General features: G+C 41.9%; 1 protein-coding gene across 1 annotated transcript; it reads right to left on the reverse strand.

Moving 5' to 3' along the window:
* Positions 1-323: 323 nt before the first annotated feature.
* Positions 324-19,854, reverse strand: C4H10orf53 (chromosome 4 C10orf53 homolog). The gene is made up of 3 exons (XM_033941161.1): positions 19,761-19,854; positions 16,972-17,091; positions 324-388 (listed from the first exon to the last, which is right to left on the reverse strand). Exons 1-3 carry the CDS (start codon positions 19,852-19,854, stop codon positions 324-326), a joined length of 279 nt encoding a protein of 92 aa, XP_033797052.1.
* Positions 19,855-20,519: the final 665 nt, after the last annotated feature.

Here is a 20,519-nt window from a genome sequence, read left to right on the forward strand (position 1 = left end):
GGGACCACGTAGAAAAACATCTGTATAAACAAATAGAATAACTACAGTGGAAGAGACCAGAACAGACCTGAACTACTGGGCCAAACTCACTTAAAAATGTTCTCTCATAACTCTTGAGATGTCTTGTTCTCATTGAATAGTGAGTTCCACATGAGTAATGATGTACATCACACTCTGGAAAACGACTCAGAAAAGAATCAGAAATGCAGCTCTGATTTATACACAACAAATTGTTACCAGCTATACTGAGATCCTACAACACTGGAACAATAATCCCGGATTTAACACTAAGGCCAAGGAATAAAACACACTACAGCTGTTTATCAGTAAGCATTCAGCACAGCTTTTTTGGCTTCTTCACAAAGAGGATCCAGTAGACCATCGCCTCCTGAGAGAGAGAGAGAGAGAGAAAAAAAAAGAATAATTAAAATCCTCCAGAAAAGTAGCAGTACTTGTCAACATTCATAATGACATAGTAAAGGTTACCAAATATCAGCAATACAATGAGATTTTCTTTAGAGAGATGAACTAACAATTGGTGTTTTAGTTCACTTACAATACGGTTGCATGCGAGGCATTCCTTATATACATTGTACAAGGGGGGTGCTGAAAAGTTCTCATCCCAACCAACCTCTGTTATTTCATTAAGTGCCAATTTGTAGAAACAAAATTCTACACTTTGACATTGTTTCAGACTGACCCATATCCATGTCATTCTCTTGGGCTGAGAACTTAGCACCCCCTGGTAGGCTTCAGTGAATCTCCAAGCAAAAAGAAGCTGATACATCCTCTTGATTGTACAAAAGCTAAACATATCTTTCTGCAATTTCTAATGCATACATACTGCTTGGCAGGTTTTTTTTCACAGATTCAAAATAAGAAAAGTGAGCATGAAAAGTGCAATAATTTGGAACCCTTTCCATCAGTACTTCACAATATTTTCTTTGGCAGAAATAACAGCTTCTAACTTTCCCTATAAACAGTTTTCTATTCTTGCTTTTTGACATTTCCCTCCCCCCCCCATTCTTCCAAATAGAACTCTTCTAGCTCAGAAAATACTCTTATGTCTCCTTGCCATTTATAGCATCAGGGCCTATGAATCCTCTAATATGTTAAACTAGAATAATTACTGCCAGGTTTCCAAGTTTATTTAAAATATGTTATTCCACCTATTCAGATTTCTAGACAGAGTACATTAATAATAATAATAATAATAAAAATACAAATTATCAGTTCAAGAACATAGAATACAAATAATCAGTACAAGAACAAATTGAAACAAACCGACATACTGGAACAAGAGGAAAGGGGCAAGAACTACATTAGAAATAGGAGAGAAACATATTACATTACATTACAGATTTCTATTCCGCCATTACCTTTTGGTTCAAAGCGGATTACAAAAAGAGTTATGGAAGAAGGGTTACAATGTTAGATCAGAGAAGGTTTCCAAGAGAGGGAAAAGTAAGATCTGGGGTTAGGGAGGAGATGGTAAGAGGGGGGTTAAGCTTTATCATGGTATTAAGCTTTATTAAGGGATTTCTTGAAGAGTATAGTTTTTATTTCCTTTCTGAACATCTTGTAGTCTGGGGTTGTTGTCAATAGGTTGGAGACTTGGTTGTCTATCTTCGCTGCCTGAGTGGCCAGTAGTCCGTTGTATAGTTTATTGGAAGCACATATATTAGAAGCACGAGAGGAGGGTTTTCTAATATAATAATTAAAATTAATCTCAGGACATCCTTAATAGGATGATTATAAACTGAAGGTGTTCTTAAATAAAAAGGCCTTTAATTTTGATTTGAAATGGACTAGAGATGTTTCTTCCCTTAATTGGATCGGTGCGGAATTCCAGAGCAAGGGGGTGGTTACTACGAACGCATTGTGTTGATATGTCTTAAAGATGGAATGGAAAATAAGTATTGGGAAGTTGATCTGAGGGATCTTGGCGGAGCATACAGTGTAAGAATTTATAAATTCAGGAAGATTGGTTGCTCGAGCTTTAAAGGTTAATAATAGAATTTTATATGTGATTCTGTGTGCAACTGGGAGCCAGTGTGCTTTGATCAATAGTAGAGTCACATGATTCTATTTCTTTGCCCATGCTATGATTTTTATTAACGTGTTTTGAACTATCTGCAAACGTCATAGTTCTTTTTGAGTTATGCCCTTATAAAGGGCATTGCAGTAATCGGCGGGGGCAGGTGCTCAAGGGTTCTGTTGCACAAAGGATGGGAGGGAGGGAAGGATGGAAGCTAGGCAAGGGTTCTGCTGCACGAGGGATAGGATAGAAGCAGGGCAAGGGTTCTGCTGTACAAGGGATGGAAGGGAGGGTAGGATGGAAGCTAGGCAAGGGTTCTGCTGCATGAGGGATGGGAGGGAGGGAGGGAAGGATAGAAGCTGGGCAAAGGTTCTGCTGCACAGGGGAATGGAAGGATAAAAAGATGCTTTTGGTCCAGCCCCTCTGTCAAATTTAAGAACCCATTGTGGCCCACAAGTCAAAAACTTTGCCCACCCTTCAGATATATAGATAGATTATCCAGAGACAAAGAATGGAAACATAGTGATTCCCCATGTTTCAAGACATTCAAGACACAGAAATCATCAAGCAAAGTGTTGGCATCTGCCTTCTGGGACAAAGATGGAATTTGGCTTGTAGATTAACTGGAAAAGGATGCAGCCAGCATGGCAAAGTACTACATTTGCAAATGTAGAGGCAAGCTTTGGAAAGGAATCTTATTTCTTCAAGACAACGCCGCTCCTCACAAGGTGGCCATTACACTCAGAAACTAGCAGATCTTCATTTAAAAGTTCTGAAACACCTGACATACTCACCTGATATGGCCTCTTTGGACTACTACCTCTTTCCTAACCTCAAGAAACACCTCAAGGGAAGAAACTTTTCAGGCTTTGAAGATGCCACATTCACTGTGGACAAGTAATTTGCAGCACAACCAGAAGAATTTTTCGCGAATTGATTAAAGAAGTTAGAACAATGAAGTTATAAGTGTGTAGAGCTCAGTGGTGAATATGTAATATGTAGAATAAATACATTTTTTCAAACCCATAGTTTGTTTTTTTCTTTACAAAGCCAAGGACTTATTAGCCAAGGACTCTCATCTCGGTTCTCAAAATGTTTCAATTTGTTGTGTCTTAATACTTGATCAAGGTGCCAAATGTGCTTGGCTTTCCAGATCTGTCATGATACTATCTTTTTGCCATAACAATATCTGGACTATTCCAGATTGGATTTCTGAAATAATATTCCCTTTCTTCAGCAATGGCCAAGTCTAACGATCTGAATACATGTAATGTTGCAGTCAATACCACTATATAATCATGCCTGGGAAAAGATGTAACATAGTAAATGATGGCAGAAACATACAGATGGTCCATACAGTCTGCCCAACCATACATGCTCCATAAATTAATTTAGTTTAAATGGTGCTTTTTCTTAGATATTTCTGGGCTTAGGTTCTATCTACTGGAGTCTCCATCATAGCTCACTCCAGTGGAATGGGTAAGCCCATATCCTGCTCTAATCTCAGCCACCTTGGTTTATCGAGGGAAAAGATTTCACAAATCATTGGCTACCTTATCTCAATAAAAAGGATAAGTGGTATGATACTATCCTTATTTTGTGATCATTTCAACTTTGAAAGTTTCTATAGAGTATGTGGGGATATGGAACACCAAAGAAATCTATAAGCATACTAAGGATATAACTAAGCCTGGGGCAGATCACCATTTTTATTGACTCCAGTCTACTCCTTAGATTTAGAGAGGCCATTTAGGTGTTAAATCCAAAATCAAGGAGGCTATTACTTGTTTGCTTTTCCTATAATTTCATCCGGTGTTCTTCCATACCAGGCACAAAATATTTAATATATCATGTTTCCACCCCAAAAATGTGCTTATTAATACCAGAGAAATCAAAATGATATTTAGGGCTTAGAAAAGAGACGGCTGAGGGGAGATATGATTGAAGTCTACAAAATCCTGAGTGGAGTAGAATGGGTACAAGTGAATCGATTTTTTGTTCCGTCAAAAATTACAAAGACTAGGGGACACTTGATGAAGTTACAAGGAAATACTTCTAAAACCAATAGGAGGAAATTTTTTTTCACTCAGAGAATAATTAATCTCTAGAACACGTTGCCAGAGAATGTGGTAAGAGCGGAGAGCATAGCTGGTTTTAAGAAAGGTTTGGACAAGTTCCTGGAGGAAAAGTCCATAGTCTGTTATTGAGAAAGACATGGGGGAAGCCACTGCTTGCCCTGTTTTGGTAGCATGGAATATTGCTACACCTTGGGTTTTAGCCAGGTACTGGTGACCTGGATTGGCCACCATGAGAACGGGCTAGTGGGCTTGATGGACCATAGGTCTGATCCAGTAAGGCTATTCTTATGTTCTTATGATAGCCACCGGACAGGACTCAAAATGGACCTTGGCTTCCTTTCCCACTATAAAGAAACTTAAACAGTTTTGTCACCTCTTTATCTCCATCTACCACTGAAATGCTTATTTCTGATCTGAGGAAGAAGGGGTTATCTTCGAAAACTAATCATAAACTACACTAACCTCCCTTTTTGCAAAACTGTAGCACATTTTTTAGCACCAGCTGTGGAGGTAACAGCTCTGACACTCTGATGCTGTTACCGCTGCGGCTGGCACTATAAACTGTGCTACAGTTTTGTAAAGGGGGGGAGGGGGTAAGTTAGTCCAATAAAAAAAGATATATTTTTCCTTTATGTTTTTGTTATATTTCTACATAATATCAGGGGAAAATGTGTTGTTGATGGAAAGACATTTTATTTTATCAGTATTGATTTTATACCCAGATATTCTTGCAAACCTTTCGTATTTAGTGAGAGGGGAGGGTATATAATTCACTGTGAGAAAACAATAAGATCATCAGCATATAAGGATAATTTAAATTCCAGTGTTGGATTTGTAGAGCAGATAAACTTTCTCCCTGTTCATAAATAGGTACTATGTAGAGTTTTCAAAAAAACAAAACAAAACAAAAAACCCTTGATCAAGAAGAAGAACTTGAACCTTATGAATAGAAGAAAACTTTTACAAAACCATAAAGCAAAAACATGTTGGGTACCTGGACTGGCCATGGGACCAAAAGAAAGAATATTAGTAGGTAAAATCTTATTTCTCCTCAGCACCCTCACCAGACCAGTTCAAGATATAATAAAGCAGTTCTCAAGATGGGTGGCTATGAGAGACTGCTGCTCCAAACAGTAAACCCCCAAGGGAGGCTTCTTGACTTGCAGCCATATCTGATTTATAATGCCAAAAAAAAGTATGAAGAGAGGTCCATGTTGCTACAAACTAATATGTATTGGTGAGACTATTTGAAATATCATCCAAGAAGACAACATTCCTCTGGCCGTGTGCAATTTCAACAATGTATGTGGTATTTACCTGCACTATGAAAAGTCAATAAATCAGGGGTTTTTTTTAAAGGGGGGGATCTTCAATCAATTGCAGACTATGAGATCTGCAAAATTTACTGTTTACGTCTAATTACTTGACTTGGCCAGAACCGTTAATCATCAGGATGGAATCATGTAAACCAGGGGTCTCAAAGTCCCTCCTTGAGGGCCGCAATCCAGTTGGGTTTTCAGGATTTCCCTAATGAATATGCATGAGATCTATGTGCACGCACTGCTTTCAATGCATATTCATTGGGGAAATCCTGAAAACCTGACTGGATTGCGGCCCTCAAGGAGGGACTTTGAGATCCCTGATGTAAACAGAAGGCAAATGGTGGTAGTAGGAGAGACCCAGTGATCTCTGGGTATGCCCTAAGCAGCCAAAGTCCTTCCTGAACCTATATCTCCTCTTGCTCAATTGGGAACCAGTGAATCAACTGGACCAGGAGCAGGCCTGACTAACTAGCTGCAGAGCACACCATCTTTTACCTACTGGATATAGAAAAATACACAATTATTTGAACTGCACCTGGTCCTAAGAGAGCACAATACACTTTTGTATTCTCCATCTTGATCTGCTGATCAATAGATAACACCCAGAAGTTCTGGACTGGTCTGATGAGGACACTACAGAATAATTGTTATTATTTGGTTATGCTAAAATTAAGGGCTCCTTTTACAAAGGCGCTAGGGCCTTAATGCGTGGAATAACGTGCGCTAAATTGCCGCATGCGCTAGCCGCTACCGCCTCTTTTTGAGCAGGCGGTAGATTTTTGGCTAGCACGTGCTAATCCAGTGTGTGTGCTAAAACACTTAGTGCACCTTTGTAAAAGGAGCCCTAAGTATTACTACTTCATATTTTGTGCTTCAATATTCTGTTTCTTGTTATGTCATAAGACAGACAGTGTCTCTTTTCTTAAGGATTCACTGCAACACATTGGAGGGGAGAGGGGGTTTAATAACAACTAGTGCATAAGACATCCATTGTCTAAGCTTATGCATGTAACTGTTTGTAGAAATAAGTGCTAACAGCACTGGGATATCTGGTACAACAAATCATTCAAAACTATCTTAAGTTTTTTCTTCTATTTTGTACTCCTCTGCCTTTCAACATAACTGTTTGATTACTCCAATAATGAGCCTGGACCAGGAAGCATGAACTATGACTCTAGCTGGAGCCTTGCAAACATGGGTACTGAATCTGGTCATGTGGAAGATAATACGAGAGCTGTACCAAAAGCAATGCAAAAATGGGCATAATGTTTTTATTAACTGACATAGGTCATTCGAATTGCACATGTTGGTAGAGTAAAAGGTACTACTCAAGATAGTCTCCATCGCGAGCGATGCATATGTGACATCGTTGAACCCAACTCTCAAATCCTCTTTGAAAAAATTCAGGTGTGCACTGTCATATCCACTTCTTCACAGCCACTTTCACCTTGTCTGTGTCATCAAATTGTTTTCTCCAAAGACTGTCCTTCATTGGACCCAACAGGTAGAAGTCAGAGGGCACCTGATCCGGGCTATATGTTGGATGGGGGACCATTGCCCGGCTCAATTTGCCAATCGCCTGATTTGTTGCCAAAGATGTGTGGTTGTGCAATGTCATGGTGAATGTGGATCGATTCCAGATTCTTGTTCGGTCTTTCTCCTAATGGCTTCTCTAAGCTTCTTGAGTGTTTCAATGTACCGCTTGCTAGTCATGGTACGGCCATGTTCCAGAAAATCAAGGAGAATGATGCTCTTGTCATCCCATAAAACAGTCACCATGACTTTCTGTGCTGATCGCTGACTCTTGAACTTCTTAGGCTTTGGAGAAAAGGTGTGATGCCATTCCATTGACTGATTCTTTGATTCCAGACCATAAAGATATACCAGATTCGATAAAAAATGTGTCTTCATTGGCTTCAAACACTTCCAGCAGATCAAAGTACATTTCCACCCTTCACTCGTTCAAATTGGATGTCAACTACCGAGGTACCCACTTTGTACCCACTTTCCAATACCTTAAGTCTTCTATCTTCTACCATATGGCATTGTAACCACAATCCAGTTGTGGAGCAAGCTCACTGATTGTGACTCATCTGTCTGTGCGAATCAATTTATCCATTCGCTTACAATTTGGGTCAGTGGTTCCAGTTAATAGAAACATAGAAACATGATGGTAGATAATGGCCAAATGGCCCATCCAGTATACCAATCCGCAGCACCATTATCTCTTCCTCTCTCTAAGAAATCCCACATGCCTATCCCAGGCTTTCTTAAATTTCGACACAGTCTCTGTCTCCACCACCTCTTCTGGGAGACTGTTCCATGCAACTACCACCTTTTCTGTAAAAAAAAGTATTTCTTAGATTACTCCTGAGCCATGCATTAATTTCACCATTAGTGTGCATCTTTTAAAAATATAAGCTGAAGTTTTTTGCTATTTGAAGATTTCTTAAAAATTACTGTGATTGAAAAAGGAAGAGAAGCTTAAAGCTGGAGCTGGTGCCCAAATTCTGGTCTCTTTTGACACTTTTTTCTGAGCACTCATGAAGAAGGATACATTGTATATATGTTTATGTTTATTAAGATTTGATATACCGCTTTTGCATTTTACTGACCTAAGCGGTTTACAAACTATTAAACTGAAATGAAATTAGGTACTTGAAAAAAACTACCCTATCTGTCCCGAAGGCTCACAATCTAGCTAAAGTACCTGATAAACTAAAAATATGTAATAACAACATTTAATACATTTCCAAGATCAAAAATCAAAGAACTAGAAAATAGAAATAATGAAAGAAGATAAAAAAATTAAAAATAAAATAAAACAAATTTAAGAGATAGAAAAGTCTCTGAAGCGGCCTGATAGCAAACAGTCATATTTTAGTGCAGGTCTTAATACAACTCACTTCACAGATCCATCACTGGCAGAGCTTGAGGGCATCAAAGAAATTAACATTTCTAAAACATATCCACTTAAACTGTTATATGAAATAAATAAATCCAAATCAACATGAATCAGTACAAATTAATACAAATTAAGGCAGATTGCGGTCCCCATTCCATTATTCAATTCGGGAGAGCCATTAAAAAAAAAATGTGCTTTTAGATGTCTCTTAAAATTTTGAAATGATTCTTCCTTCCTTAACTCTACTGGTAAATTGTTCCACAATATTGCAACCAAGTAGAAAAATGCACCATTTCTGGTTGAGGCAAGGTTAGCCTTTGAGATATGAGGAACAGACATTCTATTGTCATTTAAAGATCTCAATGAGCAACTAGGTGTGTAAAATAACACTAGATTAGAGAGATATAATGGTTGTAACTCAAATAATGCCCTATGTGCCAGCGTCAGGATTTTAAATTTAATTCTAAATTGGTAACCAATGGAATTTCAAATATAATGGAGTTACATGATCATAGATGTGTGCATGACCTAACAGCCAAATTGCTGCATTTTTTACTGTTTGTAAACGTTTCAGTTTTTCCAACTGTTATTCCCGCATATATCAAGTTGCCACAATCAACTTAATGATTTCTCATCCAGGAAATCTTGAATAGCTTTAAGTTGTCTTAATGCCCCAAATCCTTTCACAACTGTAGATGAAACCTGCACCTCAAAATTCAAATGACAGTCAATTATAATTCCCAAATACTTAAAACTACCTACTATATGCTGATGGTGTAGTGAAAGATCTAGTTGTGGTGTTACCTTGTCACCGGAAATACAACATGCTACTGTTTTTGACATATTCAATACTAGTCAATGTTCCCCCAACCATTCTTCTATCCTATCCAAACCATCCAAAAGAGTGCTCAGATCCAATGTTGAAGGGGATAAATCATATACCAACAAAATATCATCTGCATAGATATACAGTATGTACTGATTCCTAATTCCTGAATTCGTCTTGCAAGAGTACTCAAAAATATATTAAACAGACTAGGCAAAAGGGCTGAGCCTTGTGGTACCCCACAGTTCAATAATCTATCACTGGATGTTGACCCATCCGTAACTACTCTAAAAGTACGATCCCGGAGAAAGGCTGCAAACCAATCCCAAACTACTCCTATTAAACCTATCTCATGGAACAATCTCAATAGAAGTTCATGGTCAACTCGATCAAATGTTGAGCTCAGATCTAAAGATATTACCATAGGAAGTTCCCATGATCCAAGATAGAGTGAATGTCACTATGGAAACCGTCTAAAACTATCTTAGTACTGTGTATAGTTCGAAATCCTTCCTGTCTTGGATTTAGAGCCTTTGTTGACTCCATATAAGAGACCAATTGCTCTAAAACTATCTGTAATGTAATGTAATTTATGAAATAAATTACATTACATTACATAAAACTATCTGCTCTGTCAGTTTTGCTAAAAAGCAAAGATTTGAAACTGGCCTGTAACTAGTTGGATTAAATATATCTAGATCTTTGTTCTTCACAATAGGTTTAATAACTGCCTTTTTCCAGCATACTTTATTTATTTAATTTTCTATATCATTCTCCCAGTGGAGCTCAGAACAGTTACTCAAACATTTTTCCCTCTCTGTCCCAGTTGGCTCACAATCTATCTAATGTACCTGGGGCAATGGTGGGATTAAGTGACTTGCCCAGGCAGGGCCGCCATCAGAAATTTCTGGGCCCCTTACTGAGCAATCCTATTGGGCCCCCCACGTACCCCTTCCCCCCCCCGACCCCCCCTTCTTCCGTGGGCCGAATACACACATACTTTTCTCTGTCGCTGCACTCTTTGACCAAAAGATTTGTAAGCCTGCAACCACGTCAAGGTAGACTCTTTCAGCAGGGCCCTAAGCTAACCTAAACTAAACTAATCTATACCTATCTATTCTAAACTAACATATGTCTAATACTGAACTAATAACAAACTAACAAACATCTGCATAATAAATAACTAATAAATAATAGTGCTAGTAGCTATAATTCACTTTTGAATGTAAAATCTCAGTTAAGGATTTCTTTTGACCTTTGTAGGCCAGAAGTAGATCACAATTGCACAATATTTTTTGTAACAAGTATTAAATGTGTTTTTATAAATACTGTAAGCTTAATAAATATATCAGAAAAAACTACACATCTGAGCGCATATCTGAACATACACATCTGTATGATCCCATCCTCCTTTGCTTGCCTATAGCTGCATCATGCATGTTAAAAATGTACAATATGTTGATATGTGCACCTTCCTTCCTTCCCATCCATCCTCCTCAGCCTGTCCTTACACATCCACAGCTGCATGTTAATGATGATGTATATGTTATGATGATAAATAAGTGCATATGAGCACATCATTAACATGCAGCTATGGATGAATATAAAAAAGAAACAATATTCTGTACAATTGTCAATTTATAAATCAGCGTCTTCTCCCCATTCTCTCTTCCCCATTTCCCTTCAGCGTCCTCAGCCCACTCTCTCTCCACTTTCCTTCAGCACACACACATAAAAACAAGCAAGTAATTTATATCATTTTCATTCTATTAATTCATAGAAATTAAAGTCTAAATAATGCCAGTCACATAACAAAACATGATTTTACAAAAATAATTCCCTGCACAGTCAAGGCTTCAAGGATTACTAGATGTCTTTCAGCAGTTCCCCTCCCTCCCTCCCCCTTACCTTTGTGGCCAAGTCAAAATGATCTACCAACAATAAAATTTTAAAAACACAAAGCACAATGTACGCAGAGAAAATGTTAATTATCATTTATATTCCGCGGGTTTTCAAAGAGTTCAAGGCAGATGATTTTATGCAATGTCACCTCAGTAACAACTATACAAAAATAGACAAATATTCCCCCTCCCTTTTTACTAAAACGCGATAGCGGTTTTTAGCGCAGGGAGCTGCGCTGAATGCCCCACGCTGCTCTCAACGCTCATAGGCTCCCTGTGCTAAAAAACGCTATTGCGGTTTAGTAAAAGGGGGCCATAGTGCAAAATATAGACAGCATATATAAATTCTCAAAGCAGACACATTTTGATCACTAAATCTATATATATAAAATCGGAGGTATGTATGTGTGTATGTATGTATGTATGTGTGTGTGTATGTGCCGCGATCACGCAAAAACGGCTTGACCGATTTGAACGAAACTTGGTATGCAGATCCCTCACTACCTGGGGTGATATGTTCTGGGGGTCTCGCGGCCCACCTGCACACGTGGGCGGAGCTAAAACAGAAAATCAGATTTCACCCATTCATGTCAATAGAAAAAATGTAAAAAGCTGCCATTCTCACTGTAATTCAAAAACGGCTTGACCGATTTGAACGAAACTTGGTATGCAGATCCCTCACTACCTGGGGTGATATGTTCTGGGGGTCTCGCGGCCCACCTGCACACATGGGTGGAGCTACAAACAGAAAATCAGATTTCACCCATTCATGTCAATGGAAAAAATGTAAAAAGCTGCCTTTTAGAGAATGACACGGTGACGGTTTACCCGCGGCCACCGCATTTAAGCCGCGGGTCACCGCCGAAAACGGGGAAGAAAACTAGCAGTCGCTGTGGTGACGGGGACAAGGCCATTCACCGACCGCGGAAACGGTGAACAGGTTTGTCCCCGCGGGCCAATGTACCCCCTTCTAGGAACCGCTATTTACCTGTGTTTCACCGTGCTCCTCATTTGTCAGATCAACCCTTCCTGCCAATCGCAGCAGAAGGGTACCCAACCCCTCCTGCCGGTCCTCCCAATGGCCTCCCCTAAGATCGCCGGCAGGAGGGTACCCAACCCCTCCTGCTGGACCCCCCCCCCCAACGAACCCTCCCACCCCGGAACCCCCTTAGTCTTACTTTCCAAGTTGGACCGGACAGCTCCTCGCTCGTCTGGCCAGCAGGCCTGCCTCCGTCCAAATGAGGCGGGCCCGCCCCTCCCCTCCCCTGCCTAACCCACAGGATCCTAGGGCCTGATTGGCCCAAGCACCTAAGGCCCCTCCTATAGCGGGAGTGGCTTTAGGTGCCTAGACCAATCAGGCCCTAGGATCCTGTGGGTTGGGCAGGGTAGGGGCGGGCCCGCCTCATTTGGACGGAGGCAAGCCTGCTGGCCATACGTGTGAGGAGCCGTCCGGTCCAACTTGGAAAGTAAGACTAAGGGGGTTCCGGGGTGGGAGGGTTCGTTGGGGGGGGGGTCCAGCAGGAGGGGTTGGGTACCCTCCTGCCGGCGATCTTAGGGGAGGCCATTGGGAGGACCGGCAGGAGGGGTTGGGTACCCTTCTGCTGCGATTGTCGGGAGGGCCGTTGGGGGGGTCTACAGGAGGGGTTGGGTGCCCTCCTGCCGTGATCGCTGGGGGGAGGGGAGACTTGCAGCCGTAGCCGCGGTCACTATGCTAATCACGGCAGGGAGATCTTTGCCGCGATTAGGTACAGCGGCCGCGTCTAATTACCATATAGGCTAACATTGTAAGCATTTAAAGTACATGTCGTGTTTGTTTTTGCATTGCTAGCCCCAGGGGTGGTGGAAGATTAGTGATTGAAAAACTGTATGAAAAATAACTATTTTAAATTTAGTGATCAAAATGTGTCAGTTTTGAGAATTTATATTAATTAATTTTTTCTCTGCGTGTTTTGTTTTTGTATAGTTATTAACTAATATTTAACTAAGTTTTAAAGTTTTAAAGTTTTAAAGAATGTTTCCTTTATACGTAAATAAAGAAAAGTGAATGGGATTGCAGTGACGGTGACGGGGCGGTGAATGGGGTGGCAGTGGCGGTGACGGGGCGGTGAAGAGGATGGTGAGACGGGGACGGGGCAGTGACGGGGATGGTGAGACGGGGACGGGGCGGTGACGGGGATGGTGAGACGGGGACGGGGACCAATTTTTTCACCGTGTCATTCTCTACTGCCTTTCTCACTGTAATTCAAAAACGGCTTGACCGATTTGAACGAAACTTGGTATGCAGATCCCTCACTACCTGGGGTGATATGTTCTGGGGGTCTCGCGGCCCATCTGCACACGTGGGCGGAGCTACAAACAGAAAATCAGATTTCACCCATTCATGTCAATGGAAAAAATGTAAAAAGCTGCCTTTCTCACTGTAATTCAAAAACGGCTTGACCGATTTGAACGAAACTTGGTATGCAGATCCCTCACTACCTGGGGTGATATGTTCTGGGGGTCTCGCGGCCCACCTGCACACGTGGGCGGAGCTACAAACAGAAAATCAGATTTCACCCATTTATGTCAATGGAAAAAATGTAAAAAGCTGCCATTCTCACAGTAATTCAAAAACGGCTTGACCGATTTGAACGAACCTTGGTATGCAGATCCCTCACTACCTGCGGTGATATGTTCTGGGGGTCTCGCGTCCCACCTGCACACGTGGGCGGAGCTACAAAAAGAAAATCAGATTTCACCCATTCATGTCAATGGAAAAAATGTAAAATGCTGCCATTCTCACTGTAATTCCAACTACCTGGGGTGATATGTTCTGGGGGTCTCTCGGCCCACCTGCTCACATGGGCGGAGCTACAAACAGAAATCAGATTTCACCCATTCATGTCAAATGAAATAAAGTAGAAAGCTGCCATTCTCACAGTACTTCAAAAACGGCTTGACCGATTTGAACGAAACTTGGTATGCAGATCCCTCACTACCTGGGGTGATATGTTCTGGGGGTCTCTCGGCCCACAACTCTATGTTGCTTGCTCAAGGGTGGGTTCACCCAACAATTTATATGTTCTTGCTCCTGGAGGTGAAACTAAAAATGTTGTTTATAATCACGTTTTGCGTTAGTTGTATTGTATTCATTTTGTCAAATATTTCACATTATAATTTGAATATTGTACTTTTTATTAAGCTGTAAAACAATAATTTCATTCACCACTATAAAGTATCTTTATTTGAATCCATTTACAGTGTTATTGCTATAATTAAATACCCGTGCAACGCCGGGGCATCAGCTAGTTGAAAATAAAACCATTTTTCCTACCTTTGGTAATTTCATCAGTCTCTGGTTGCACTTTATTCTTCTGACTGTGCATCCAATATTTCTTCCCTTCTTTCAGCCTCCTGTATGCTTCCTCTCCTCCAGACCTCATTCCCTCCCCAAACTTTTTCTTTGTTTCACCCTGCCCCTTCTTTCTTTTTCTCTCTCCACACCCTCTTTCGTTCTGTATGTTTGTCTTTCTCTCTCTTTCCGTGCCCCATTTTTCTTTGTTTCACCCTGCCCCCTTTCTTTCTTTCTGGCTTCCTGTCCCCCCTTTCTTTCTTTCTCCCTGCCCTCCCCTATGCCACCACCATTGGGAAAATGCTGCCACCGCCACTGGGGAATAGGCTGCCACTGCCGCCATCGGGAACAGGCCGGCGCCGAGTTCGCCCTGCTTCTCTTCCCCGCGGGGCCGACCTACTCTCGCCACCCGACGTCATTTCTAACGTCGGAGAGGACGTTCTAGGCCAGCCAGGCAGCGATTGGCTGGCCCAGAACGTCCTCTCCGACGTCAGAATTGACGCGAATGGCGAGAGTTGGCCGGCCCCACAGGAAAGAGCAGGGAGAACTTGGCGCCGGCCTGTTCCCGATGGCGGCGGTGGCACTCAAGTGGCTAAAGAGCCGCAGTTTGCCGGCCTAGGGAGAACACTGGAGGGTGGCCAGTTGTGCACCCCCTTGGGACGTAAACCCGGGGGTAGGGAGGACCGCCCCCCCCACCCTGGTATGCCGCTTTCTGTACCTCACTCCCTCCCTATGACCAAAAATTCTCCTTTCTTCTATTTCCCGTGTACACAACCATCTCTTTCCCTCCCTTCCTCTCTCCCAAGTCCATGCCTTCTGTGTCCAAAAACCCATTCCCTCCCCCACCTCAGCATCTCTTTCCCTCCCTTCCTCTCTCCCAAGTTCATGCCTTGTGTCCAAAACGCACTCCCTCCCCCATTTTGTGTTCCGCGTTTGCCTCCCAGCCCATCTTAGTAACTTTCTCAGCAAAATGGAGCTCGAGCCTCGAGGTTTGTTTTCTATTTCCTACCTGCCCTGCCGCACACAAATAGCCGACCGGAAGTATTCTCCGACGTCAGCGCTGACGTCGGAGGGCAGGCTTTGCTTAAGCCCTCCCTCCGACGTCAGCGCTGACATTGGGGAACACTTGCGATCGACTATATGTGAGCGGCAGGGCAGGCAGGAACAGAAGACGAGCCTCGCGGCTCGAGATATATTGAACTCCGCGGGTCCCCCGTCCAGCTCTTTCCTGTCCACGTGGGGCAGACCGCCCCTCCCCCTAGACTGTGGCCTAGGACCCTGGGGGAGCCCGGGCCCCCTGTCAGCTCCGGGCCCCTGAATGCAGGGCTGGTGGTACTGCCCTGATGGCGGCCTTGTGCCCAGGGTCACAAGGAGCAGCGTGGGCTTGAACCCACAACCTCAGGGGGCTGAGGCTGTAGCTTTTAACCACTGAGCCACACTCTCCACTGCGCCTCACCCTTATTTAAACTGTTATGTATCATATTTAAAGCCAATATGTTTGACAATCAGGGATTTGATAGTTTTGTTCCTTCTCAAACGTGCCATAATGTTTCCATCTTTTGGCTTATCTGACTTTCCTTTACACAGATAACAGCTTAAGACTTTTAATGTACCAACTGACCCCCTGTCAGTGAAGTTCTGTTTTCTTTGTCTTTGTATATTACGGACTTTGGCCATAATGTTGGTCTAATCAGGAGGTTACTGCACCTGAGCTCCTCCACAATAACATCCAGTTCACATACAACAATCTAGCAAAACTGAAGGGCTTATTTCCAAAACCTGCTTGGTCCATATTAGTTGAATTGGACTTAGATGGTTTTGGAAATAAGCCCTTCAGTTTCAAACCAGGGTATATTTCTAATGTTACTGCAACTACCTATCCCAGCCTGTCTGTCTGTTCCCAAGTACAGACACTATCTCCCCAGGTATTTTGAAACCCGTGGTGAATACATTACTATGGCTTCTAGTCAGGACCCTTCACAAAAACTATATTACTCTGTCATTCAAATCTTCCAACAATACCTTCATTTCTTAATTGCAAACCCTCAACAGACTTCAAATTCCTACTTCCTTTCAGAATCTAACAACTGTTCTCAGATTTTCACATTTGCGTTATCCTCCTAAACTCATCTTCAGGCATTGCAGCTCTGCCTCTTTTAGGCTCTGCCCCTTCCTTGCACATCTGTTCACCAGCAGACTACATAATTGGCCCCAGGTTCTTATTATGTTCCTATGTGCTCTGAGCTCTGAATTCTTTGTTACCACATCTCCCAGATTAACTATCTCTAATGTGAGTCCACTTCCAGTCAGGTCAGAATTCTCAGGGACCACACGTTCCAAATTCTTGTGAGTTTACTTTCATTCAGAGTTCTTTATTATCAGGAATTCCCTCTGACATCATACTGAAGCGTAAGCAGTGCCACACTGCCCAGTGTGTCAGAGAGTGGAAACCCAAACCTAAATACACAAATAGAGAGCTTAATAATTTGCAGAGGTATAAATTAAATGATGTCACAGGAAAAAATTACAAAGTAAACCTTCACATGATATATATCATTTTTATTTCTTACCAAAGTCCAAGTCCTTTATGTTACAATGAAAAACATTTTCTCCATTAACAATAAGTTCAACAATGTTCCAGTCTGGTATTTCTTCAAGAATTATGTCATGTCCATCTGCCATTAAAACAACTGTAGAAGATGAAAATCAACAAAAATTAAGTAGATTAATCCAATTTCTTCTTGACTTATTTTTAGACTGTCAGGGGTTGACCTTTAGTTATCTTACATAGAAATCAAGCAATTTGTGTGCAATAATTTTAGTTCAATAGTAAAAGGTTACAGACATTGGTGAACTAGTAATCCGATCGTGACATATATGGGGCAATTCTATAATCTAGATGCTAACCTGCTTAACCTCCATAGCACATATTTACATAGAAGGTCTGCTGAAAATTTCTCAGTGTTGGGACAGTCTCCACCAATGTTGGGACAGTCTCTATCGAGGGCTATACACTTAGGGGTCCTTTTATCAAGCTGCGGTAGGGGTTTAACACGCATAATACCGCGTGTTAAACTGCCTGCTGCGCTAGCCGTTAATGCCTGCATTGAGCAGACGTTAGATTTTTAGCTGGCCGTGGGGGTTAGCGCATGATGAAATGTCTGACACGCTAACCCTGCTAGAGCGGCTTGATAAAAGGACCCCTTAGTTCAGCGATTTTTCACTCTAGCAGAAAAATGTAGAATGAAAAAAAGTGGTAAATCATTGGATCTAAGGGCTAATAATTGAAACTTAAAGACGTCTAAAAGTCCACCCAAGTTGGCACTTGGACAACCTAAAAGAAAAATCATCCAAATGCCAATAATCAAACCTATTTTTTGGGATGGTGTAGCTGCTAGAGAGGTTGTCGGCGGAGCAGTGTGTCCAGTTGATTTAATATTTAATCCACAAGCCTGCTTATAGGACCTATAGGGACCCCTGAGGAAGACAATAGTGTTGAAACACAGACCGTGTTGGGTCCATATGTTTTCAGTGGTTCAGGCCCTAGACATTTTTATGTGGATTATTTATTTGCTGTAATAAGGCCTTCATCTTGGACATCAAATCTCCACAAGATTTTTGCTTTTGGTTGTGAGGTTTTGTTTTTTTTGTTAAGTGACACCATGCAGGAGTCCCACATGGAGGCGAGGGGGCTGAAGTTGAGTCGTCCGACAAGCTCAAGTTCACCTATCTGGGGTGAACCCTAAATGACATCTGAGCAGGGGAAGGGCATGTGGAGCGCTGGAATTTCAGTAAAAGTAATTTACTTGAACCATTCTGCAGGCTCAGTATTTGAAAATCCCATTGTCCAGCTAGGTATCGGAAGCAGTTTATTTGCAATTCCACAAAAGTAGACGTTGTGCAGAGTCTGATTTATAATGTCCAAGTTTTGTGGTCTCAAACTCAGCTTGCTCTCACGACCCACGATAGTTGGGCGCCATTTGTAAGAAGGAATCCCTTTTAGACCCAGCTATAAGGTAAGGATCCTCACAATTTACTTCTTTAGGTAGGCCGTGAGCCGGGACCAGACATTAGCTGGCAGGCTGGAGCATGTCTTTCCAAACCACACAGATCGCTGTAGCAAACAAAACTTCAACTTTATTCCATCTTTCTAGAACCAGAGAGAGGTTCTTCTTAAACAGTAAGTTGCAGAACAAAAACAACAAACTATTTACTTATTCAAGTATATTAAAGATGGTATGTTGTTTTAATATCTCCTAATTGTGAGTCCTCTGTGCTGGTAGGAATCTAATCTAGTGGATATAGCCAAAAAGATATTCTCCCACCCAAGGTAGGAGCTTAAGAAACTTCTGATGATGTTACTCATATATTAATGTGAATCCACCATTCAGAGATCCAAGCCCTGCACATTTCTAGAAGTTGCTGGAAACCCAACGGCTGAGTTTCCAACTACCTTTTTGCAAGATGTTTACTGTTCAGAAACAGAGCATATCAGGTTTCGTGAACCTGTACTAACAGGCAGCAGCTCCAGTCCAGAGCTGCTGGTATCCAGTTCACGTTGTTCTAACCACCTTTAACACATAGGCATCCCTAAAATAGAGACTGCTAATGTTCTTTACCTAGGCTGGGGAGATTCATGCACCAAATCTCACATTCTCCTGGTGCATGAATTTACCCCCAGGTTACAATAGAAAATTTTGAAACTGACATTAGTCCTGCCTGGCAGTAACTGTTCTGTATTTTAAGTCATATCTTTGATAAAAAGAGGACTGATCCAATTTGAACTTTTGCAAGAAATGAACTGAACAGCTGATCCTGACAAAATGGATGAGAGGGAGTAAATGCAGAGAATCTCACAGGATTCAGAGTAGGGGATAAGTCCCAGATGTTAACTCCCCTAGATATTAACATCACGCATCATAAACTAGATAAGCAAATGAAGATGAGGCTCTGTGTTTCACTATGAAGCATGCATTGTCTGCCAACACTCATCTAAAGTACAACTTAGTTCACGCCATATCTTTCCAAAATTAAAACTCACATTTCCCCCCCTCCCCCACCGCTCCAGTGATCAAACACATTCACATTACCCAACTGGACTACACCAAAAACACAAAGAAAAAGATCTGAACTAACTGGGGAGAGCAGATACACATGTTAGTCAGGTTTTGCTACATTAGCAATTGCTTTCGGGGTCTCTCCTCCATCCCTTTCTGTCAACTAAGCATAGAAGGTTAGTGCACACTAACTTCTCACGTACAACAGAATGACAGTAATAACAAAAGGTAAACACAACATGCTACATGTAATTACAAACTTCAGCTGTGTCCCCTGCTTAGAGAGGTGAGCTCTGTCATACTTCTCAGGCCCTGCAGGCGATGTGTCCGGTGTTCCACCAACCCGCAGGACTCATAAGGGCCATATCTGAGGGTCACCACTGCATTCTCTGGCATAGTGTGTGAGGGAGTTCAAGACATCCGCCGACCTCCACCACTCTGGCATTATGACATCATGCCTAACGACGAGGACTGGCAAACACACCAGCCGTGCTTTGCTAAGGAAGCAGGGAGGAAAATAAGAGGTGCCCAAGACGAAGAGGCTACGTGCAGAGTGATAGGCTTCAGGCGTCAGCAGTTGAGGAACAGTATTGGGGTGTAGGCTAGTATGAAAAGGTAAAGGGAATGAATAATTTGTGATAGAAAAATTTATTAGATCAGTATATTCATTTCTTTTTACAAGTGTTTCGGAATACTGCCCATAGTTTGGAGTTAGAATCTCTTTCTCTGTACGTCAATCTATGTATGTGCAAAGATGCTAAAGAGAACAGAAACAAGTACAATGTTTAGTAAACACTGAAGGTAGCAGAGTTGAGATGGTGGGATCCCGCCCCCCCCTTTACCCCCCAACTAGCTGAAGACTAGCCCAAAGCCACAGTGATTAACATGGAGATGCTGGCAGGGGTTCCTTTCTGTAGCAGTAACCAGAGAATGTGTTAAGACATGTTGAGGCCAGGGGCAGAAATTTGACGAAAGCCCAATCCCCCACTTATACAGCAGGATATATCTCATTCAGGGAAGTTTGTGGCTCATTGTGGCGTGTAAGCCCAAGGCAATTGCCC

This window comes from Geotrypetes seraphini, chromosome 4, assembly GCF_902459505.1.
Source record: "Geotrypetes seraphini chromosome 4, aGeoSer1.1, whole genome shotgun sequence".
Classification (NCBI taxonomy): domain Eukaryota; kingdom Metazoa; phylum Chordata; class Amphibia; order Gymnophiona; family Dermophiidae; genus Geotrypetes; species Geotrypetes seraphini.

Excerpts from the sequence above, each read along its gene's own strand:
- C4H10orf53 (XM_033941161.1), bottom strand. The coding sequence starts at position 19,854 with ATGCCAGAGAATGCAGTGGTGACCCTCAGATATGGCCCTTATGAGTCC. Across the intron at positions 17,092-19,760 it reads TCGCCTGCAGGGCCTGAGAA|TTGTTTTAATGGCAGATGGA; the intron begins GTATGACAGAGC and ends CATCTTCTACAG. Across the intron at positions 389-16,971 it reads CATAAAGGACTTGGACTTTG|GAGGCGATGGTCTACTGGAT; the intron begins GTAAGAAATAAA and ends TCTCTCTCTCAG.